Source organism: Manacus vitellinus, unplaced genomic scaffold (genome assembly GCF_001715985.3).
Source record: "Manacus vitellinus isolate BGI_N305 unplaced genomic scaffold, ASM171598v3 scaffold_93_pilon, whole genome shotgun sequence".
Lineage (NCBI taxonomy): Eukaryota > Metazoa > Chordata > Aves > Passeriformes > Pipridae > Manacus > Manacus vitellinus.
The window spans coordinates 1,360,961-1,380,820 of record NW_021940884.1 but is presented as its reverse complement, the minus strand read 5'-3'; the positions used below and the strand labels follow the sequence as shown (position 1 = coordinate 1,380,820).

Below are 19,860 nucleotides of genomic sequence, written 5' to 3'. Positions count from 1 at the left end.
CTGGAGGCCAAGTTCCCCTGCCCCCTTGCCATGTGGGAGCTCGGACACTGCGATCCCAAGAAATGCACCGGGAGAAAACTGGCCCGGAAAGGGTTACTCCGAACCCTGCGCCTTCGCCAGAGGTTCCCGGGCGTCGTCCTCAGTCCGCTGGCCACGGAGTACGTCTCTCCCGCTGACAGGTGAGGCCCTGGTGCCTGCTGGCGCGGGCTGTGAGGGAAAGCTCTTGGTTCAAATACCGTCCTGATGCTGTATTAGGGAGAACGTTTTAACCACTGATTCATGGCCAAAACTCTGATACAGAATAGATTTGACCTTCCCGTGACATTGCCCTGATGCATGAACACGAGAAATAGAGCCATTTCATCAAATCAGGTTAACACTTTTACAATAGCTGGTATCAGCTGAGAAAAGCTTCTGTAGATCCCAATGAGAAATCAAGGTACACCTCGTAGGTTAATTTGTTCAGAGCATGGGCCTATAGCTGCTGTATCTTTATGATGTCATATTTAAGTACTTCAGCTAGGCAGCACAATGCATTAACTAGAAAACTTTTTGAGGGAAATGAGAATTTTCTTCAAATGTGCCTGCAGAATTTTTATAAAGATGTATTTCCTCAGAGAAAAGATTTCTCTTTAGAAGCTAGCGGAGAACCTCAATCTGAATTTTGGTGTACGTTATGACTGTGAACGTTACTATTAACCATACTTGTCTGTCACATTTTTAAACCTAGAATCTTTCACATTTCAGCTTGAAACATGGATAAACATTCTTTACCATATGCATGTTTGAAGGAAACCCATGTTATTACTCTTTCTCATTCTCTCTTTCTCTATTCTCTGTTTTAGGTTATGATTGACACAAGCGGGGGTTGTATGCAAATTTGTTGCTGATATAAAGTGGCAGTTGGAATTCTCACTTCATCTGGGGTTGTTTAGTCTGGAGAGGAGGAGGCTCAGGGGAGACCTCATCACTCTCTACCTCTCCCTGACAGGAGGTTGTAGCCAGGTGGGGGTTGGTCTCTTCTCCCAGGCAGCGATCAGTAAGACAAGAGGGCATGGCCTTAGCTCTGCCAGGGGAGGTTTAGGTTGGATATTAGGAAGAAATTCTTTACAGAGAGGGTAATCGGGCATTGGAATGGGCTGCCCAGGGAAGTGGTGGATTCTCCATCCCTGGAGATTTTTAAAAAGAGACTGGATGTGGCACTTAGTGCCATGGTCTAGTAACCACGGCGGTAGTGGATCAAGAGTTGGACTTGATGATCTCAGAGGTCCTTTCCAACCCAGCTGATTCTATGATTCTATGATCAATATAATGGTGACAATTTTTCAAATACAGTAATGTTTCTTTTTTTCAGGCATGTCATTGCTCAGAGTGGAATTGCAGTCATAGATTGCTCATGGGCCAAATTAGAAGAAACTCCCTTTAAGAGAATGAGGGGGAATCATCCTCGGTTGCTGCCTTACTTGGTGGCTGCAAATCCTGTAAACTATGGTCGGCCATGCAAGCTGTCCTGCGTGGAAGCTTTTGCTGCAGCGTTTTGCATTGTTGGTAGGCTCGGTTTGTTGCCAGCAATTCTTACATCCTTAATAAATCAGAAGAGATGATCTGCAATAGAATAAACTGTAATGCTGTCCCACTGGTTATCAGTTTGCTGAGTTTGGGATCAGATTGTCTAGCTTTCTTCCAAGTACTTGCATTGGGGTACCTGTGGAGTATTCGTGTCAGCTACTAAACAGGACACATAAACTAAATCCTGTTTTTGTCTGGATGGTGCGTAATGTTAGAAAAACTGTTAAAAAAAAGACAGAGAAGACAGAATATGAATCCTTAGGCACCTTTGCCTCAGTGAGAGGTAGCAGCTGTCTGTTAACAGGGCGGGTTCTGGGTAAGAACAAAAGAATTTGCCCCTTCTTGTGATGTTTTGCAAACTCACCGCAGAACCTTGACAACTGAAGAGAAGTACTCTCCCACACTGCAGACAAATATTATTTTCTGAAAATACTGTATGTACAAATGCTCTTGTGCTGAAGGACTGTGGGACCTAGAGCTTGAATCATTCATTACCTGTACAAAGTATTTTTATGTAACACTCACTAAAAGGGTATGAACTCTTCTTGGATTCAGTTAGATATTTCAAGTTAAACTGAAATTTTAAAAAGATTACAAATATTTTCAAAGTCTTAATCCCCTAATGCTGAAAAAAATGCTGGCAAACATCTCACTATTTTAGCGATACATAGGTCTATGTATGGAACTTAGAAACCTGTAGGCTGAGTGAAATCTTACACTGGAAAACTGATCACATATTTTCTATTTTAGGATTCCCAGACCTAGCCACCATTCTTCTGAGGAAATTTAAATGGGGTAAGGCATTTATTGACTTGAACAAAAATCTCTTGGAAAAATATGCTGCCTGTCATTGCCAGGATGACGTGCTAAGCATTGAGAAGGACTTTTTAGCTACTGTCCAAGAAACAAACGATGAAGACGTAGGTAAGGAAAAAAAACACAGGGACACCACACACCCCTTTTTCCTAACTAGTTTCCTTACAGTCTTTTCCTTTGATCTCGTGAAAATATTGGCAAGGTGGAAGATAAGTGCTTTGTTGAGATGTGTTCTTCTATCCTTATACTGTGTATTCTTCTTATAAGAAACTTTACCCATTTTTTTTCAACTAGAATAGATGAAAATGACTAAAGCGACTTAATTCATAGAGTAGTGCTTTTCCAGCCGAACTGTGAAGCAGCTACCCTGATACAAGTAAGGATACTGGAAAACTAAGGAGCAAAAAGAAAATATGATGCATTCTCATTTTATCCACAGATGTTAAAAGCTGAATATGAGTAAAAAGACTAGTAATTGAGAAGGAACTATAATAAAAATACAACCATACAGTCTGACAGCAAATTAATTACACATAAACCTAAGAAAGACCTTCAGTGAACATATTTATATAGTCCCCAATCAAGGTGTTTCAAATCAGACTTATCAAGATAATTAAAATCATCTGTAATAAATACAAGTAGTTTATTCCCAAATTCTTCCAGAAAGTTATTGGAATCCCAGTATTTCAAGCTATATTCACAAGTGACTGCTTGGTCTTATTCAAGACAGCACAAAGAAAGACAAATCAAATAATCAAGAACATATGAAAAGAGATGCTCCTAATTAACATTTTCCTGTCTCAGTGGTTAAGCCCCATAAAACAGGCCAGAGGCTCATACTGTAAGGAGACAGTCAACAGCCTTAAATTGCTCTGAACTTTGATCTCTTTGCCATTACGCACTGGAACGTGATGAAATGAAACCATCCTGTTTCTTGGTGGAAACCTAACTAGTTACATTAAACTCAAGCCAGTTCTTAAGGGGCAACACGACTATGCCAAATAAAGCACACTTGAATCTAGGCACTTTCTGGATGGACTTCAGCTATCATGCCTTGCTTGACTTTTCTGTGGTAAGTTCTCCCCAGCTATCTAAGCCACCTCCCCTCTCTTCCCCACCTCCCCTGGTTTCTGATCAAACAACTATGGTAAACTTAACAGAAAGACTGAACCAGACTTCCTAGGCCTTCCCCTCCCTACCAGTAATTTTCTGTGAAAATGAGGGCAGATGATTAAAATATGCCTTTTTCATCATGTGCAGTTTTTCTTCCTTTTTGCAGATCCATTTGATGTTGACTCAGGAAAAGAGTATTCTAATCCCAACAGGCCAGTCAGTTCCCCAGGGTAATGAAATTTAATTTAAATACTAGTTTTTCTTATTATAAGTTATTTTGCTTTTATAATCCTGAAAAATGTTTCCAGTCTAGCACAAAGCAAGGAAGACTCTGAGGAGGACAGCGTGAGCACTCCAGAGGATGCCACTGAAAGCAGTGATGAGAGCAGTCCAGAAGATCATGGTACTGTAAAGTTACTGCAACAGCTGCCAATAAATCAACTACTTGAAAAGTGAAAAAAAAAAGAAAAAAAAATTCAAACCCAACCCTCCTCAAGAAACAAAACCCTCCACCTACCAGAAGAACATTAAAATCATCCCCAGAAATCCCAAAGAGTTGTAACATCTTGTATAAAGAAATTTCATTGTGAACAGTTAAGTGTGTCTTGTTCACCTGTAACTTGGTGCTTAGCAAATCTCAGTCTCTGTGTGGGTTTATAGGTTCTTTTAATGAGAGCTCCAGAGTTATTTAATTTTTAGGTAGGTAACTATGGAATGTTAATTATTTTGTAAGGAGCCTGAAGCTTAGTAACAAGTTAAAAAAATTCCCTTTATTCTAATCAACGTGTCTGGAAAGTAGTTTATAGGGATTATTTTTACCTAATGGTCTATTAGGTAAAGCTTTTTAACTTCTGGGCTACATTTCAACAGGAAAACATGACTTAAGCTATTGCCTTGTTCAGAGGACCTGCCATATCATATAAGGTGCCTCTGACTTTGCAGGCTTGAACCTGCCATATGTGTTTCAACTACTACTTCTAGTTTAGGGTAAACTGACTGCCTAAGCTTATAAAAGGAAAAAATGCTTCCTGGAATTCCTTTAACATCTCAGTGTGTCTTCAGTAACTTTACTGCTCCTGTTTACTCTCATACAGTCCTAAGCAACACCATGTTTTGGGACTTCATATTCAAAACTGTACCATTACATTTCAGATGGCAGGTTCAGCAGTGCTGTCTCTGTGCATTCTCAGCACTCCAAGAGCACTGCACCAAGTCACAAATACACACTGTCTGGCCCTTAAAGGTTTGAGTCAGACTCGTACCAGCACTTGCACCTTAGGCCACTTTTCCACATGCTGCCAGTTTGTACAGTGAAAGTGAGCCGGTAGCAGGTTTGTTCTGTACATTGAAATAGAATACTCTGAAGTTTCTAGCACCCAACTGAAACTTACTTAAAACTAAACTTCAGCAACTCTTCACTGGAATTGGAGATACTAAGGGCAATTTGTAGACTCACCTTCTCAGATCAAAGTTTTTCAAGTCACAGCAAGACTTTCTCCTCTTAACCCTCTCCCGCTAGAGACTAAATGCCAGCCCTGTTGGAGCTAGAGCTGAGAATAACAGCAGCACTTTGAGTGGTACAAATATTCAATCTGCCTTTTAAAAAAAAATTAAAAAAAGAAGCACAAGTAAATTAATTCAGCAGGGAAACTTTGATTCAGTTTCTGAACAACTCGCTGTCCCACCCATACGAAGTCTTTTCCAAATGAGCTGTTTCAGCAAGGGTTTCTAGATAGTGACAAAGCAATCCTACAAAATTTTTAAAGGACTGAGAATAATGAGGGTGTTAGCAATTCTAATTTAGGAATACTTTTATATTATAAAGCCATAGTAATCAAATGCAGACAAGCAAAACAGATCTGAGAACTGAGCTGTAAAACACTTAGATTAAGTCTTGAGCAATAGCCATTTTTTAATAACAAAAGCCTTGAAGAAGCTATAGCTCAAATGGAACAAAGCTTTTAACAATTAATTTGTTTTGCAGAATGATTTTGACTAAAAAATACAATTAAAAAAGGCAGTGAAAGTTTAATAGAGGGCATATCAGCTTGACATACATGAAAATAACTTACATAATTTAACTGATTTCCTTTACAGAAGGAAACTGTCATTGCATAGGTCACGTCCTTGTCCTAAAAGCTATATACATTGACATATGGAATAAGGCACAGAATTATTTGATAAACAAAACCATTTAAAGTCTCCAGTTTCTGTAGGTCTCCTTAAACTCCTTGGACGGCTTCTATTATTGTTCATATCAGTCTAATGCTTATGCTAACGTGGTCACACCAGTTTGCTGATCCCATGATGATGCACAGTAAGCAACTGGTCTCCAGTGAGTCAGAATTCTGTGTGCTGCCTAAAGGAACTGATCAGAGGTGACTTGCTGCAGATACCACACAGTGAAGGGCCACATTCGTGTTGGGGGTTGGGGCAGGGAAAACAAATGAAGACACCATCTAAACAAAAGGTAAGTGCAGCATGACAGGCCTTAAAGATAGGACTTGCACTGAATTGTGTTCAGAGCCACTTAAATGGCAATATTTCAATCATTTTAATGAAGATAAATGAAACAAAGCCCTTTATATAAACAGTTTATTTACTCTAAACAGCAACACAGACAGAATGCCATATAAACACAAAGGAAGTGACGCAGAATAAGGATGCTGGCTAACTTTGGATCTCGGAGGCTCTTAAGCAATAACAACCTAGTTTCTGAAAGATAGAAAAAAACAAATTCAGGGAGGGAAGGGGGTGCAGGGCATGATTTTTTTCATACAGCCAGCTAGAGGCTAAATACAGTTCTAACATTTTAAAGCATGCCTGCATCAGATAGCAAAGTAACTAGAGATACTAGTGAATTTATAGAAGTATAAAAGTTTATAATTTTACAGCAGTTGAAATACTGACATCAATATTAAAATAAAAGCAAGTTTTACATAACAATCAAAAATACAAAAGACTGAAGGAAGAGACCCTGTATGAAAAAACTGGGGGCAATTCAGCAAATTTAGAACTGTATACAAGTGGCGAATATGGAAAATGGCACACATACAACCCCCTCCCCTAAGTGGATATTAATTGTACATAGCAACATTAGATTTTGCAAAAGTTTTGTAAACAAGTTCGTGCCAAACCAATCCCTTCCTTTTTAAGATGCTGCATGACAAATGCTTATGATGGTGCAAACTTCTTGGCTTGTGCTCGAACCCTCTTTTCATATTCCACTCTGTTTTGGCTGAAAAGAGAAAAGGTAAATTACAGCTGGAGAAATTGTTAGTTTCATATTGAGGAGAAACAGAAGAATAAGTCTTTGCTGAAGGCAAAACCATCAGATAGGAATTCACTGAACACTACAATAGATTAAAGGCTTTTCTAGACCATTACTTTAATAATTTACTTTGGATAGAAGATTGGTACTGTTCACCTCATCACTTCTCAAACATCACCCTGTTGTCAAATGACGGCACTATTTGACTTCGTACTATACCTGCTTCTGCAAACAGGTTTGTGCCTGCTCTTTCTCAAGGCCAGATGTATCTCATGTGCAAACATTCTCATTCATCTCAACTTAAGTTTTCCACTCCTCACTCATGTTAAGACATGAGGTCATTAACAACAAATTCCTAACAGCACAAAGTCATTGATGAGAGCAGTTCACTGACAGTTGGTGGACTTCAAGTGATTTTAAAGTATCATCTTTACTGCTGTGGAGAGAGAATGGAACTACCCTTTAAGAAATGGGAAAATAATAACGGTGTGGTAATTTCAGCCTGAAAACTCTGCGGACCTTGACTCACAGCTTTGGATTAGGATCCTAATCTTCAGCTGGAAAAAAAAGCTAGCTCAACATAGTTCACTAAGTGTACCATACTTGCAACAGGATTGATTAAACAAGCAAGTACTACTTGAGGGAACTATGCCCAGTCATTAAGCCTCAGACTCAAGATGTAAAAGGGCGAGTTCTTTGTTTTCTATTCTTGGGCCAACAAGGAATGGTAATAGCTCAGCAGAGCATCCATTTACATTCAGTCGTCCATTTTGTATTAGCTGTCAGTCAGGAGCTGAACAAAAATTCATTCCCATTACTCTTGTGCCAAAGGTAGTTTACAGTGACTAGATTTTGCGGACAGCTTTGCAGGAAATTTAACTTACTTTCAGCTATGAAAGTTTGCTGCAGTGAAAACAAAAAAAAGGCAGCAAATAATATCCTCAGAACTTGATAAGGGGGTTTGGTCAGATCCAATGGGCCATTACCAGCAAACAGACTGAAGGTATTCAATACATATTTACAAACTTTATTTTTTTTTTCTATAAGTTATATTGCATTGTCATACAAGAACACAGAGTAGCTGTTAAGTCTCACACCCACAGAATCCACCCAGAAGGATGCCTTCCCTAGTAGACCCCGCATGGCTGCAGCAGAGGGGGAAGCAGGTGAGCACATCAGGAGTGTGAAAGTTACAGAACAACAGTACCAAAGCAATCCTGAGAATGAGAACAAGTATTCTCATCTTAAATACAAAGTTTAGTCTTGTAAAATTAGAAACTTGACTTAAAGACATCTATTTAAACAATGCTGCATCTTCCCCAGAATTGATCAACTATGCCACATTACAGATGCATGCACAACCCTGCTCTGTGTACAAGCTACTCACTAAGTAGTAAGAGAGACACTCTCAGACTGCAAAATTATAGGAACCCACCTAAAATACTATGCATGTCCAAGAGACATGAAGAAAGATAAATGGAAGACTGTATATACTTGAAGCAACAAAGATCATGTACTAGTTTAATCTCAATAGATTCCCCCCCCCCCAAGGACTTAAAGCAGAAACAAGACTAGCCAAGACTCCCATACATGCGTGTGAGAGGTGATTAAAAAAATACATGTTATACATGTATAACAGTATATTATTCCTGCCCAATATTCCCTCAGAGTGGCTTTTTGATGAGGCCTGCCTCATCATTCCTGGCTCCCAAAGGTGTTCCCTGCAACTCTGGCCACTTAACTGTCCTCTGTATGCACTTGGCTCCATCAAGTCTTCAGTAAGTATTTAAAAAAATAACATTCGGTGAAGCCTTTAATTAAATGCAAGCCACACTACCCATCCCTATGTTTCCTTTTCACTAGGATCCTATAAAAAGACATTTTTGACACAGCTTGCATGTGCAGTCTCATACAATGCTATTTTTCACACTTGGCAATCTCACGGAGGTCTCCTCTGTCCAGAACGGTAATTCTACGTTTCTATCCTGGTCATTATTTCAGTAGCTGTCAGTGCCAAAAAAGCATTCGTTTACACTGTTTTGCTCCCCTAAAGATTATAGAACAACCATCCACTTTTAAAGGTTGGAAAGTTATTAAGCTTTTTTTTAAAAAAAGTTCTTTTTAGCTCACAAATTATCACCTTTCTCAACAAATGCAAACTTCATTCAGCTAAAGCTACAGCTGTTCTGTACTTTCTAATCCCTTTTGGGAAATGTAATTTTCACAAAACACCCTGTTTCCTACAGCACTCACAGCTCTCCTTTATCTTCAGGCACAAGAGCTTTCAGGTACCCACTTCTGGAGAGAAGTTACTCCTGGACTGACAAATGTTTCTTGTCACCTAATTCAGTCTCATGACACCATTATGCCTCATTACTACTACTCAGCCTTTAGGGGAAAGGATTCTGTGTTGGGTTAGAACCAGGATGAGAATCATAATCTAACTGAAGGAGTCTTCACACTTTATTGCTGGTGTGTTGCTATTAAAAGCTCCACTAGGCCTGGTTACCATAAGGTTACCATTTTGTTCAAGGTTAGCACAGTCTAGGCATCTCCACAGGATATAGTCATGAAGGTAAGAAAATTCCCCTGATCATTCCTAAAAACATTTCCACGTTATGCTCCTAAGTAACAGAGAGCTGTATGCAATATGACAGCTTTCAAGCTAATACACAAAGATACTTACCAGTAAATTGTGTAAGCCTCTGCTTGAGCTGGGTCTTGAATATTTGGTTCATTTAGAAGTTCTTGTATTCCTAACAAGATCTGTGGAAAAAGGAGTAGAAGTAACATAGGCATAGATATTACTGAAAGATATTCACTGAATAACCCATAGAAATCAACTACAGAAACACAGAGTGAACATCTTCCATTCACATCAGATAAGCAGACAACGCAAATAAAAGGGCAAAGAATAAGTGTAAGTACAACTAATGACCTGTTTAATTGTGATTGCGGGTCGCCAGTCCTTATCCTCCTCTAAGATGGAGAGACACACGGTGCCTGAAGGATACACATTTGGGTGGAATAATGGTGGTTCAAATTTACCTGATAAAGAAGAGAGAATTATTTCCATGCAGTGCTAAGACGAAGATCAGAGAGCTGGCTTAGATCAGTGGGGGAAAACAAAACCCCAACCCCCCCAAACCGACACTGGCAAAAGACACCCCCATGCCTCCAAAAAAAACCCCCCCACAGATTTCTGCAGCTATTAATGTCAGGGGTTTTTTTGGCTCAGCCTGCACCTAAGCAGGAACTCCAACACATCTGTGGTATCAATCCAGGCAATCTAAGATAATAATTTTGACCAGTCATCTTCTGGTTTAAGAATGGAAACTGACAAAATAATTCAGAGTAGCTTTGTGATAACGACTTATTAAAACCAGTTCTGCCTTTTCAGCCTCACATACTACTATATAAAGGAAAGATATGGCCCTTCACTCATCTTTTCTCTTCTTACTTTAAAACTGGAACTTTCATGCAAGAAAGACTTAAGTTTCTAGCATTTCTTTCAGTTTCACTTTTCCTATGTATTATCAAGATGCACTGAACAAGAGGAACCAAGTTTAAGTTACAAGACTGACTTAAGGCTTGTGCAGCTTTCCTTCTGCCACTCAATCTATATTCTGGCATTTCTTTTAATCTTTACAGGACTTAAATGCGACAGCCACCATCTTGAGTAAAGCAATAAACACTTCTTTAGCAATATATGAAATATCTGCATGTTAGTGCAGTTTTCTTATCTAACATCACAAGTATTCACATGCCATAACAATCTTGCTGCTCAGTAAAGTTCAGTGGTACCTCAGAAGCTGCACTGGCAAGGAGTCTTACCAGTCACATATACATCTTATGTTCAGGCATGACAATTCATTTAACAGTTTCAGGATGTGACAACTGGTATTTCTCAAGATAATAACATTAAATATTGTCTAGTTAAAAGGGATGTTTTCCCCTGTGCCACATGTATTTAGGTGGTAACAATCAAAACGAGTAGCCAAGACAACTGATAGAGCTAAAATATGCAAATGTGATGACAGATGAACTGCTGTCAAAAAAGCCCTTTGTAATCACTGTCATTGCTTTGAGATGGCAGCCAATTCAAGAACCATGAAACTACGCAAGGCAATAGATGTTTTCAGGTTTCTACAGGACGAAAGTTTTGAGACTGTGTAAGGAAAATTCAATTCCAAAACTTAATATGGAAATTAGGTATCTGAAGATCTGTTACGCACAGTAGCAGAAAAAGAGCAGATTCATGGTTTAGAGCAAGCTGATTATAAGGTTCAAGTTATTGGACCTTCTTTTTCACTAAGTTCTTGTCTTCTGAGTTCTTAGCTGAGAAGACCAAGTTAGCAGTGAGAATACGCAAAGGGATTTGGCCTGAGCATCCCTACCTACCAGCTTCCAAGGAGTGCTGATCATGTAATGAACACTTCAAGCAATGCTTGTGTCAAACTCTGAGGGAACCCACACAGCAATCTCCCTCTCCTCCCAATTTTGTTATATTGAGCACTTAACTGATTTCATCACAACTTTTTTAATGTAAAGTGGTGTGTGGAGGGGGAAAGCAGTGTGACTTAAAAAAAACAAAAAAAACAAACAAACCCCACAAAGCTGTAAGAAAGTAATAACCATTTGTAGAATCTCGTGTATTAGTTCAACACTTCTCTAATAAACCCATGGTTTTCAGTAATTTTACTTACATTTTGGGGGTGAAGAAGGATAGTCATCCTTGAAAAGCATCCGTAGTTTAAATAAGCCTCCTTCCCATGGTGTCTATAAAAAGTTAAGGTAAAGTTTAGGTTACAGCAAGGAAAAGTCAAGCTTGTGGAAAGCAGCTTACCAAAAATACCATTTCTCAGGCAAAGCACAAGACATTTTTCTGCTACACAGCAGAAAAGAGCTGTCCTACACTGCAGCACCCCGTCTACACCGAGGAGAGTTATCCGACTTCTACTACGTAAGAAACTGAAGTGGAAAAGCAGGGGTTTCTTTCTTCATTACAGCCACTAAGTGTTGCTGAGTCATCAACAAGAGTCAGGATCATCGCCAGTAATTCCATATAAAAGTAAAATTTTCATAGTACATAAGAACAGAATACTTCCGAAGTTTTACGTGATATACACGTGCAATGAAGAAGGGGCTGCTGTACCCCCACTTAAGTCTGAGAAGATGGGATATGGATACACCCTTAAGCACATGGGTGTAAATGGCTTCTATTGTGCCTTATGAGAATGTGGCAAATAAACCCACAAATGAACAAAAATGTGGACGGCACTGTAGTATTGCTACAGTTACATGAGGTTCACTAGTCTAAACTAGCCCTGTCTACATTTGGTAGCATGGAGTCTCAGATTCCAGTTTTTTGTAAAATAGAAATTCTAAGAAGCTCTTTATCCCTATCCAAAACCAAGAAGAGCACTCATAGGAGCAGTTCCCATGGCACAGAGCAAACCAAGCAGGACTGTAGTAATCAAAAGGGTCACATAAACAAGAAAAAACATCTAGCAATAGACAAAAAGGCTGTCTCAAATATACAAAACACATAAACAAGGAAAAAAACCCATCTTCTGACAAACTGAGTTCTGGTAAGAAGTTTAAAAATACAGAAAATATTATTACAGATGTAAAATTCAGACCACTTCTCTGTAACTTGCCCTTGCTATGTAAACACTGCAATGGAAGTGCATGTTGAGTTCATCCACTAAAACAACTGGAGTAAAGATGGTCTCACATCTTACGAGCAAAAAGTGATCAAATCTTATCCTCACGGGCAGACAGATATGTTTGAAGTCTACCTTAGGAGGAAATTCCTAATTCTTTCTTATCTGAAATACATGGTTTTTAGCTGAAAGAAGAAAAAAACCAAAACACCAAAACAGAACACCCCAAAAATCCACAGGGAAAAAAACAAAACCACTCCATTGTAATTGGTAATCATTATGCAAAGCCTCAAGCTAAAATAGCAAAAAAGCCATACTAGGAAATAATAAGATAACAACATTTTCAAAAGTGAATGAGTTTGATAACATTTGTTATAGTGTATTTAGGCAACTTGATCTAAACTGCTGTAGTCAGTTGTCAACAACTAGAAAAATCTATTCTCCATACCTTGTCAGAGGAGTCCCTCTTTAGAAAACAGGAGCTTTTTGACAAAATAAACTTTACCTGTTTTGTTTGCTTTCAGTCTTAGGGGAAGACAAATAGCTTTTAATAATTTCTTCAAGTAGGAGGACAAGAACAGTCAACAAAGTTTTTACTATCTTTCTGATAGAGCAACACACTTTATGGGTGAAAGAGAGTGGACACTCAAAGGCCTCACTAAGATAGCAGTGTGACAGCAGTGGCACCTAGACCACACTGCATTACAGGACTAGTTGCAGATGTCCTTTGAGTCAAATTCTAGGTAGTTCACAAGTGATTTGATGTCAAAAAAAAGTGAATGGAGATATCCAACCCAGGACTAACACCACTTCTATTTTTGATCTGGCTGCAAGTAAGCATTTTAGTAATTTCAACTATTCATCTCAGGGGAAGCAGCAGCAGCACAGCATAAAGGCAATAGCCAACTGCTGGGTCTCGTAGAGATGAGCAAGTCATGCTGCTGCTTGTTAGAGACAGCATTTTTACTTGAGTAAAAACACTTTTTTTTTTAATAGTAGAAATCATATCAGCATAACTGATCTTTTCCTGGCGTGACACATTTTCTAGTAAGCAAGAAGCTGCCTCTAAGGTCTTGCTTGTTCCATTTTGTGGTTTACAAAACTTCAAAGCAGCAGCATGAAGATTTGGTATGGCATGAAAATTTTACGTATTTAAAAGTGACATCTTGATAAGGTACATAAATTATACGGGATAATCTTGCTTTAGCAGAACACAAGGGGATGAGTTTTTCCTTACACTGTTAAATTATTTGTAGCCGCTTCTTTAAGAACTAACTTGAGCTGTGCAGACAACTACTAAAACTAAGCTGTAACTGTAACAGCAATGCCACATTCAGCATTAAACTGAGGCAACAATACAGAACCTGCAGGTTTTGCCTACACAGTGTCTTCTCAGAAGCTAAGAAACAAGATAATAAGGGAATTCAAACAAGTTTGCAAAAGGCAGTAGAACAGGGAAGGCAAAAAAGTCCAATGTCCAATGCAAAACACTGAAGACCCAAAGAATTAAAACCACCAACTAATTAACAGTAGTATCTCAGAAGAAACAACTGCATCCAATGAATTCAAGAATAATATCTACATACTAAATAACATCTTGAAAAATAGAAAAATGATTCTGCTTATAATGACAGTGTAAAAAAAAAAAAAATCAAAGAAGTTTCACACATTAATGATTATTTTCCCTAGAAAGCTTGCATTTGTCCTATCCTCCAGAACCAGATCAAGCCGATAAAAATTAGCAGTTCTGATAGCTACAGACTTTTTCCTTTCCCTTGTTATTTTAAGGTAAGGGACAGAATCACAAGTGAAATCAGATAAAAAGAAACATTATTAGAGAGCTCTATCTTCTTTCCCCAATACAAAAGAGAAAGTTCCATAAAATGGAAGGCAATGAGATTCCATGTAGATAACACAAATTGTTTTCCATGAAATCCAAAAAGATAAAAATGGTGCACTTCTCTGAAGGATCTCACTATTAACCAGCAGAGGCAGTTAACCCAGCAGAGGCAACATTTTGGTAGTAATTCTTTCAACCTTTAGGGCTTAAAGCAACATTTAGTAAGAACTGAAATCACAAAAAACCCTGACATGAAGCAGAAGACAATCTCCAGTTTGTTCAATGCAACATTCTTACACACTCCTCTGAAAACTTTTATTCTTAAGGTGGTCAGGTTGAACAGGCTCATGGTGTATTTTGTTCAATACTCTCACCCCACTGCATTTGGATTTTAAAGTAGCAGCAGGATCTAGGCATTTTTATTAAACTAAATGCAATTTGTATTCTCTATTGTTGGTGTAATGCATGAGCAGATTTAGAAGAAGTTAGGAGAATAGTAAGTCTTACCCCTTTCTTTCCTGGAATAGCACACTCCCAGTTCATTAGATTCATTGTGCCATCTGGATTTTTTGTAGGTACTGCTACAAATCCCTGAATTAAGGCAAAAAGCAAAAGGGTGAGGATTTTAGAAGATGTACTTAAAATACTTCATGACATATTTTATCTTTACACAGAGTTACTTCTTTTTGCACTACATAGTTTTTAAGCAGCTTTTTTTTTTATTAAAAAAATTTAATTTTAAAGAAATCCCATCAAGGTAAAGAAAAATCATCACCAGAACACCAAAACAGCTGCAGAGTCAGAAATTTGGCAGTTCTCATACTTACAAATGGATGATCTTTCCTCCAGGCTTTTCTCTCCTGTGCAAGTCTGCTAAGAGCTATGCCAGACATATTCAGAGTCCCTCTAAAACAAAAGTAATTGCTTTTAGTATAAACTTTTACTTACAGTGTAAACAACACATTATATTACTTGTCAATAAGCCCTGCTCACTTAGGAATTATTTTGGCCTCTGATTTTCAGTTCTGTAACTGTTTAAACTGAAGACACGTTTTTGCACAGCATGCAGAATTTAACATCAGGAATAACATCAAGTTTGCCCATGTCATCAAGTTCTTAGTTACTGGACTTGACCTACAAAATTCTATCCTTACCTTATTGCTTTATATTTGAACTACATCTCAGAAGCAACTTTGACAGCAGCTTGACAACACAAACTCTGTTAGCAATGGAAAGAGTGCTCAGACTTCCTACTTGTGCAACTGATAAACATGTCTCTATTTCCTTCCTACACCACATAAGGAATGGTTTTCCTCTGCGGGCAAACACCTGTACTTCTCCCATTTCTGGCAAATGGGAATAAGAAATGTTACTTTTAGGGTAAATTCCTTTTGAAAGCCGGTATTCCACACAAAAGCAACACAGGCACAGAACTTAGCAAAGTCACATCGCTTTTGCAGTGATGCCACTATACAACTTCTAGACAACAGCAGGAACAGACAGCAATACAGAACTGAGCTAAGGAAGAACCAGTGGCTCATTCCACAAGACAGGTTTTCAATTCCAGTATCAACTGAACGATATCTCCGCACCTTCACTGCCTCAGTAACAGCCAAGCATGGCGACCAAGGCTGCAGAAGAAACATGCAGAGCACAGGTCACTGCTGCATGACACAGAGCAGTTCCAGACACGATGGCTGCACAAGTGGTGCTTTCAAATACAGGGGAGGATTCTCCATTTACTCAGAACAGTCCTTGAAGCAAGAGTTTATTTTTCATTGTCAAATTATCTAAACTCAGGGTTTCATTAGCTACATGGTCAAAATAAACACCAATGAAGGTTTTTAATCCTCCTCCCAGCTGCACTTCTACCCATCCTAAGAGCTGATAATTGGCAGTGGGAGAAGTCCAACTCCACATGTAGCTCACAAGCCTTTATGACAGCCAGGAGAGTAGCAGTTTTACTGTTCTCTTACTGTTAGAACACTTAACCACCTCACAGAATTAAGGAAAGTAGTATTACCACTCTATTGAAACAAACACTAGTTAAGCATTATGCAAAATTTTACAATCTCTCAACATGTAGATTACTTATAAGAGTATTGCAGTCTACAATTACTATATCAATTGTAGCTCTTTAAAAGCACCAGATTAAGCATTTTATGCAGTTCCTGGACAATGGATATTTCAAATCCCTTCTTCCAGCCTTTTTTTTTCACCTTCAAACCAGCAACTAAATTAACGTGAGATAAAGCTTTTTAAAAGGGACCATTAACACTCAGTGAACATACACATACAAAAATCCTATATTGTTCAATTTTTCCTCTAGAATTCCCAACACACGCACCTGTATCTGAATCATGTCAGAAGATTTGCAGGACTTAGTCAACACAAACTGTACACAACTTTGGGTTTTAGTCTGTTCACACACAGGAGATATGGAGCCACTGAAAAAGGTACCAGTGGAACAAAAAAAACCCTCTCCCTTAACCAAATTATACATGGAGTCATTTTAAATATGCTGTGAGCCCACACACCTGCAACAGATGTAAACGAACTACTGCCTGTACAGCAAGATTTCAGTTGCGCTGTTGGTATCTGGTGGTCCAGTAATACCAACCTTCCCATCATAGTTTGAGGAAACTATTTTTTGCTTATAAACCATCCAAATTTTCTCAGTTTAGTAAATCAGCTACCTTTTCTGCCAAAAAGACACATTACAGGATGCTTTCAAATACGTGAATTCCATTTCCTGTGGCTAATAGCCAATTAATTACATGTACCCCAAGGGAAATGCCAGTTTCTCACAGGGCACATTAACAGTGTATGTCCTACAGTACATGGCCAATCAAATAACTTTTCAAGACAAACCCCTCAGTTTTCAGGCCATGTATCCTGCTTTTGTTATGCACTATACTGTGCCCTAGTACATTAAAGATTTGCTTATGTTCTACAAATATCTTTTCAAACCTTGAGGCATTTTACTTAGTTCAGCACTGATAGACTACATCCAAAGTTTCAGTGTGTGTGAGAGACAACAGGCTTCATGTGTATGGTTCCCACAGGCTTCAGTCATACTGACATGGGCAGACAAGCACCTAAAACCTCATCACAGTTTACTAGAAAATAGAGATTAGACAGAGAAGACTGAAACCCTGTTTCAAAAATTAAGATTCCATTAGGTAAGCATCCCCTCAAAAGCAATCTGTTAACAAATTGCCAATATTTACTCTCTATATCCCCATCTATTTATGTGTCACATCACTGGAAATAATTTCACACCAGAGGAAGTCTATCAACCCTACCTTGTACATGCCAGACAAGTCTAAGAGACCAGTTTTCACATTTTATTTGAGTTTAATCCCCCAAACACACCCTGCCATTAAGAGGTAGCAGTGTCCCCTATCAATTCAGAAAGTTAATTGAAACTTCCAAATTTACTCAGTTGCTTATCCCTGCTTCTGTTACTGCCTATTTTGGAAAAAGGACAAAACAAAACCAATACACTCATCATAGGTGCAAACTTTTGTGTTCCATTACAGAACATCTTCCCCATCTACATCCTCTTATGGAACAACCTCCGACCATGCACAAAATGCAATTCTTGAAAAGAACCATTCCCGTGCCACAGAAAAGTCTCTAAATACATCAAAACCACGCTCTTTAAATTTCAAGAATTTCCAATAGATCTTATTAATTCTAAATCCCAAAACGTTCAGATTACCAGCCTCACATTTTTACTTCGCAGGTTAAATACCGACATAGGAACAAATTATTATGGGAGTCATGGCTGGGCTTCGCGAACGAAGATTTGGGACAGGTCTCTACCCACGTTTTGCTCCCAAACTGTACAGACTTTTATTTTTCAGAAAGGTGGAGAAAGCCACGGGCTGAGGTTTAATCAAAGCCAACTCTGGACTGGGATAAAAAGTCTCCTCTGCCTGCAGCAAGAAAAAGGCAGAAGAGGCCAAGCGGCGACCGGAGCCGCACGGAGAACAACAGAAGATGCCGCGCGGCGACGGGCTCGGTGTTGGACGGCCCGAGGCCTGCACGGGACACGACCCGGGCCTCGCCCGCGCGATGCCGGGCGGAGTGCCCGGTGGGGCGGGCCGGTTCGCGTCAGGCCCGGTGGGTTCCCGTCCCTCCTGGGGGCGACCTCCTCCACGCGAGACGCCGCGCGGGCAGCGCTGCGCTCTCGCGGGCCCGGCTCAGGGGCAGGAGCCGCACGGGCCCAGCACGCCCGTGGCCTGGCCGGGCCCGGCCGCGGCCGCGCGCGGCGGGCAGGAGGCACTTAGCCGTCGGCCCGTGCCTGCACGCCGCCCCAGCACCGCTCTTCCCGCCCCGCTCCCGGCAACCAGCTCACGCGTTCCAGCCCCGCTCCCGGGCGCGGGCCTCACCGAGGAGCCGCCGCCGCCGCCGCCGCCGCGCGTGTCCGGATCGAGGGCCGCGCGAGTGAAGCCGGGCGGATGTTCCCGCTCCCCCCCCCTCCTTTTGTTCGCGAACGCCGTGAGTTTCCTCCCTCTCGCCCGGAGGCGGCAGTGGTGAAACAGTACTTATTATGTCCACTTCGCCGACCCGTCCGCGCCGCGCACCGCCCGCCACTCGCCACGCTTTACGCACCCTCGCGACACAGGACCCAGAGGTGCCCGGACGATGCCTGAGCACAAAGCGCCGGCAGGAATCCAAGCGGGGCTCTCCCAAGACCGATCCCTCTTCACGCCCCTGGCTCTCGCCAGTCCCGATCGAAAACCGAAGCAACCTTCACCTCCTACGCAGCGGAACCCGCCCGCACTCTGAAAACGCCCCGTCCCACAGCGGGCGGGAGCGCGCGGTCTGGCCGAGCCCCGCCCACTGAGCCCAGCCGAGCTTCTGATTAGAGTATGGGCCCTTGCCCTGGTGATGGGCAGGCGGCGCGGCCTATGGGAGGGCACGGGGCGGGTTCCGGCCGCGCGCTGGATACGTGATGCTCGTGCGGGGTTTGGGTCTCTTCGGGTTTTGGAGGGTTTTTAGAGGGTGGTTGTTTGGTTTCGGTTTCCAAGAACGCATTTTTAGTGGCAGAGTACGAGTCACATTCTGATCTCCTCTTTGAGTTATATTTCTAATTTTAATGGAAAAATTTCTAGTCCCGGATGCTCTGCCTGGCCGGGCCCTGCGCTGTGTCGGAGCTTCTGGAAGTGCGTGCTGGGTACTATTACAGTCCAAAGGGCTTCTTGGTAACTCTATAATTGACTGTCTCAATAACTAATCACGTAGATTTGAGTCAGCCCTAGTCAGAGCGTGTGCTGAAGGGTCCCTCTGGCTGAAAAAACTTTCACCGGCAGCAAATGCCCACGGCGGCCCAGGACAAACACACACCCCCTGTGCACCTTTCCCAGCAATTTCAGTGATATTACCAAAAGAGGTGGAAACTGTTCCCATTCGGCTGACTAGATCTATCTCATGAAATTGCAAAAACTGCAGTCTTGGAGAACATCACATAAATATGGACTATGTGTTTATTACCACCAGGCAAGACCTCAGCCCACTGAAAGATGAATTTGCAGGGTCACTTTCATCTTTCTGAAGTGAAACTTCTGACTGAAAGT

At 40.6% G+C, this 19,860-nt stretch overlaps 2 protein-coding genes across 3 annotated transcripts; one reads left to right on the top strand and one right to left on the bottom strand.

Annotated features, from left to right (window-relative positions):
- The first annotated feature begins 6 nt into the window (after positions 1 to 6).
- TSR3 (TSR3 ribosome maturation factor) lies at positions 7 to 4,091 on the top strand. Its single transcript, XM_029965273.1, has 5 exons — positions 7 to 179; positions 1,355 to 1,548; positions 2,320 to 2,493; positions 3,665 to 3,728; positions 3,807 to 4,091. Exons 1-5 carry the CDS (start codon positions 31 to 33, stop codon positions 3,952 to 3,954), a joined length of 729 nt encoding a protein of 242 aa, XP_029821133.1. The 5' UTR covers positions 7 to 30; the 3' UTR covers positions 3,955 to 4,091.
- Positions 4,092 to 6,076: 1,985 nt separating this feature from the next.
- UBE2I (ubiquitin conjugating enzyme E2 I) lies at positions 6,077 to 19,086 on the bottom strand. Of its 2 annotated transcripts, none has more exons than XM_029965271.1 (7): positions 18,896 to 19,078; positions 15,103 to 15,181; positions 14,783 to 14,866; positions 11,476 to 11,548; positions 9,708 to 9,817; positions 9,456 to 9,535; positions 6,077 to 6,736 (listed from the first exon to the last, which is right to left on the bottom strand). In XM_029965271.1, the coding sequence occupies exons 2-7, from the start codon at positions 15,166 to 15,168 to the stop codon at positions 6,673 to 6,675; spliced, it is 477 nt and encodes a 158-aa protein (XP_029821131.1). In that variant the 5' UTR covers positions 15,169 to 15,181; positions 18,896 to 19,078; the 3' UTR covers positions 6,077 to 6,672. The 2 variants fall into 2 exon arrangements, with proteins under 2 accessions (XP_029821131.1, XP_029821130.1); XM_029965270.1 differs by lacking the exon at positions 6,077 to 6,736 and adding an exon at positions 7,781 to 7,986 and having other exon boundaries at positions 18,896 to 19,086.
- Between the last annotated feature and the right edge of the window lie 774 nt (positions 19,087 to 19,860).

Bases quoted from the DNA above. Each gene is read 5' to 3' on its own strand.
- TSR3 (XM_029965273.1), top strand. From the start codon at position 31: ATGTGGGAGCTCGGACACTGCGATCCCAAGAAATGCACCGGGAGAAAA. The intron at 2,494-3,664 runs GTAAGGAAAAAA...TCCTTTTTGCAG, and splicing joins AACAAACGATGAAGACGTAG to ATCCATTTGATGTTGACTCA. The intron at 3,729-3,806 runs GTAATGAAATTT...AAATGTTTCCAG, and splicing joins AGGCCAGTCAGTTCCCCAGG to TCTAGCACAAAGCAAGGAAG.
- UBE2I (XM_029965270.1), bottom strand. From the start codon at position 15,168: ATGTCTGGCATAGCTCTTAGCAGACTTGCACAGGAGAGAAAAGCCTGG. The intron at 14,867-15,102 runs GTAAGTATGAGA...GCCTTAATTCAG, and splicing joins GGAGGAAAGATCATCCATTT to GGATTTGTAGCAGTACCTAC. The intron at 7,987-9,455 runs GTAAGTATCTTT...TCTCATTCTCAG, and splicing joins GAGGCTTACACAATTTACTG to GATTGCTTTGGTACTGTTGT.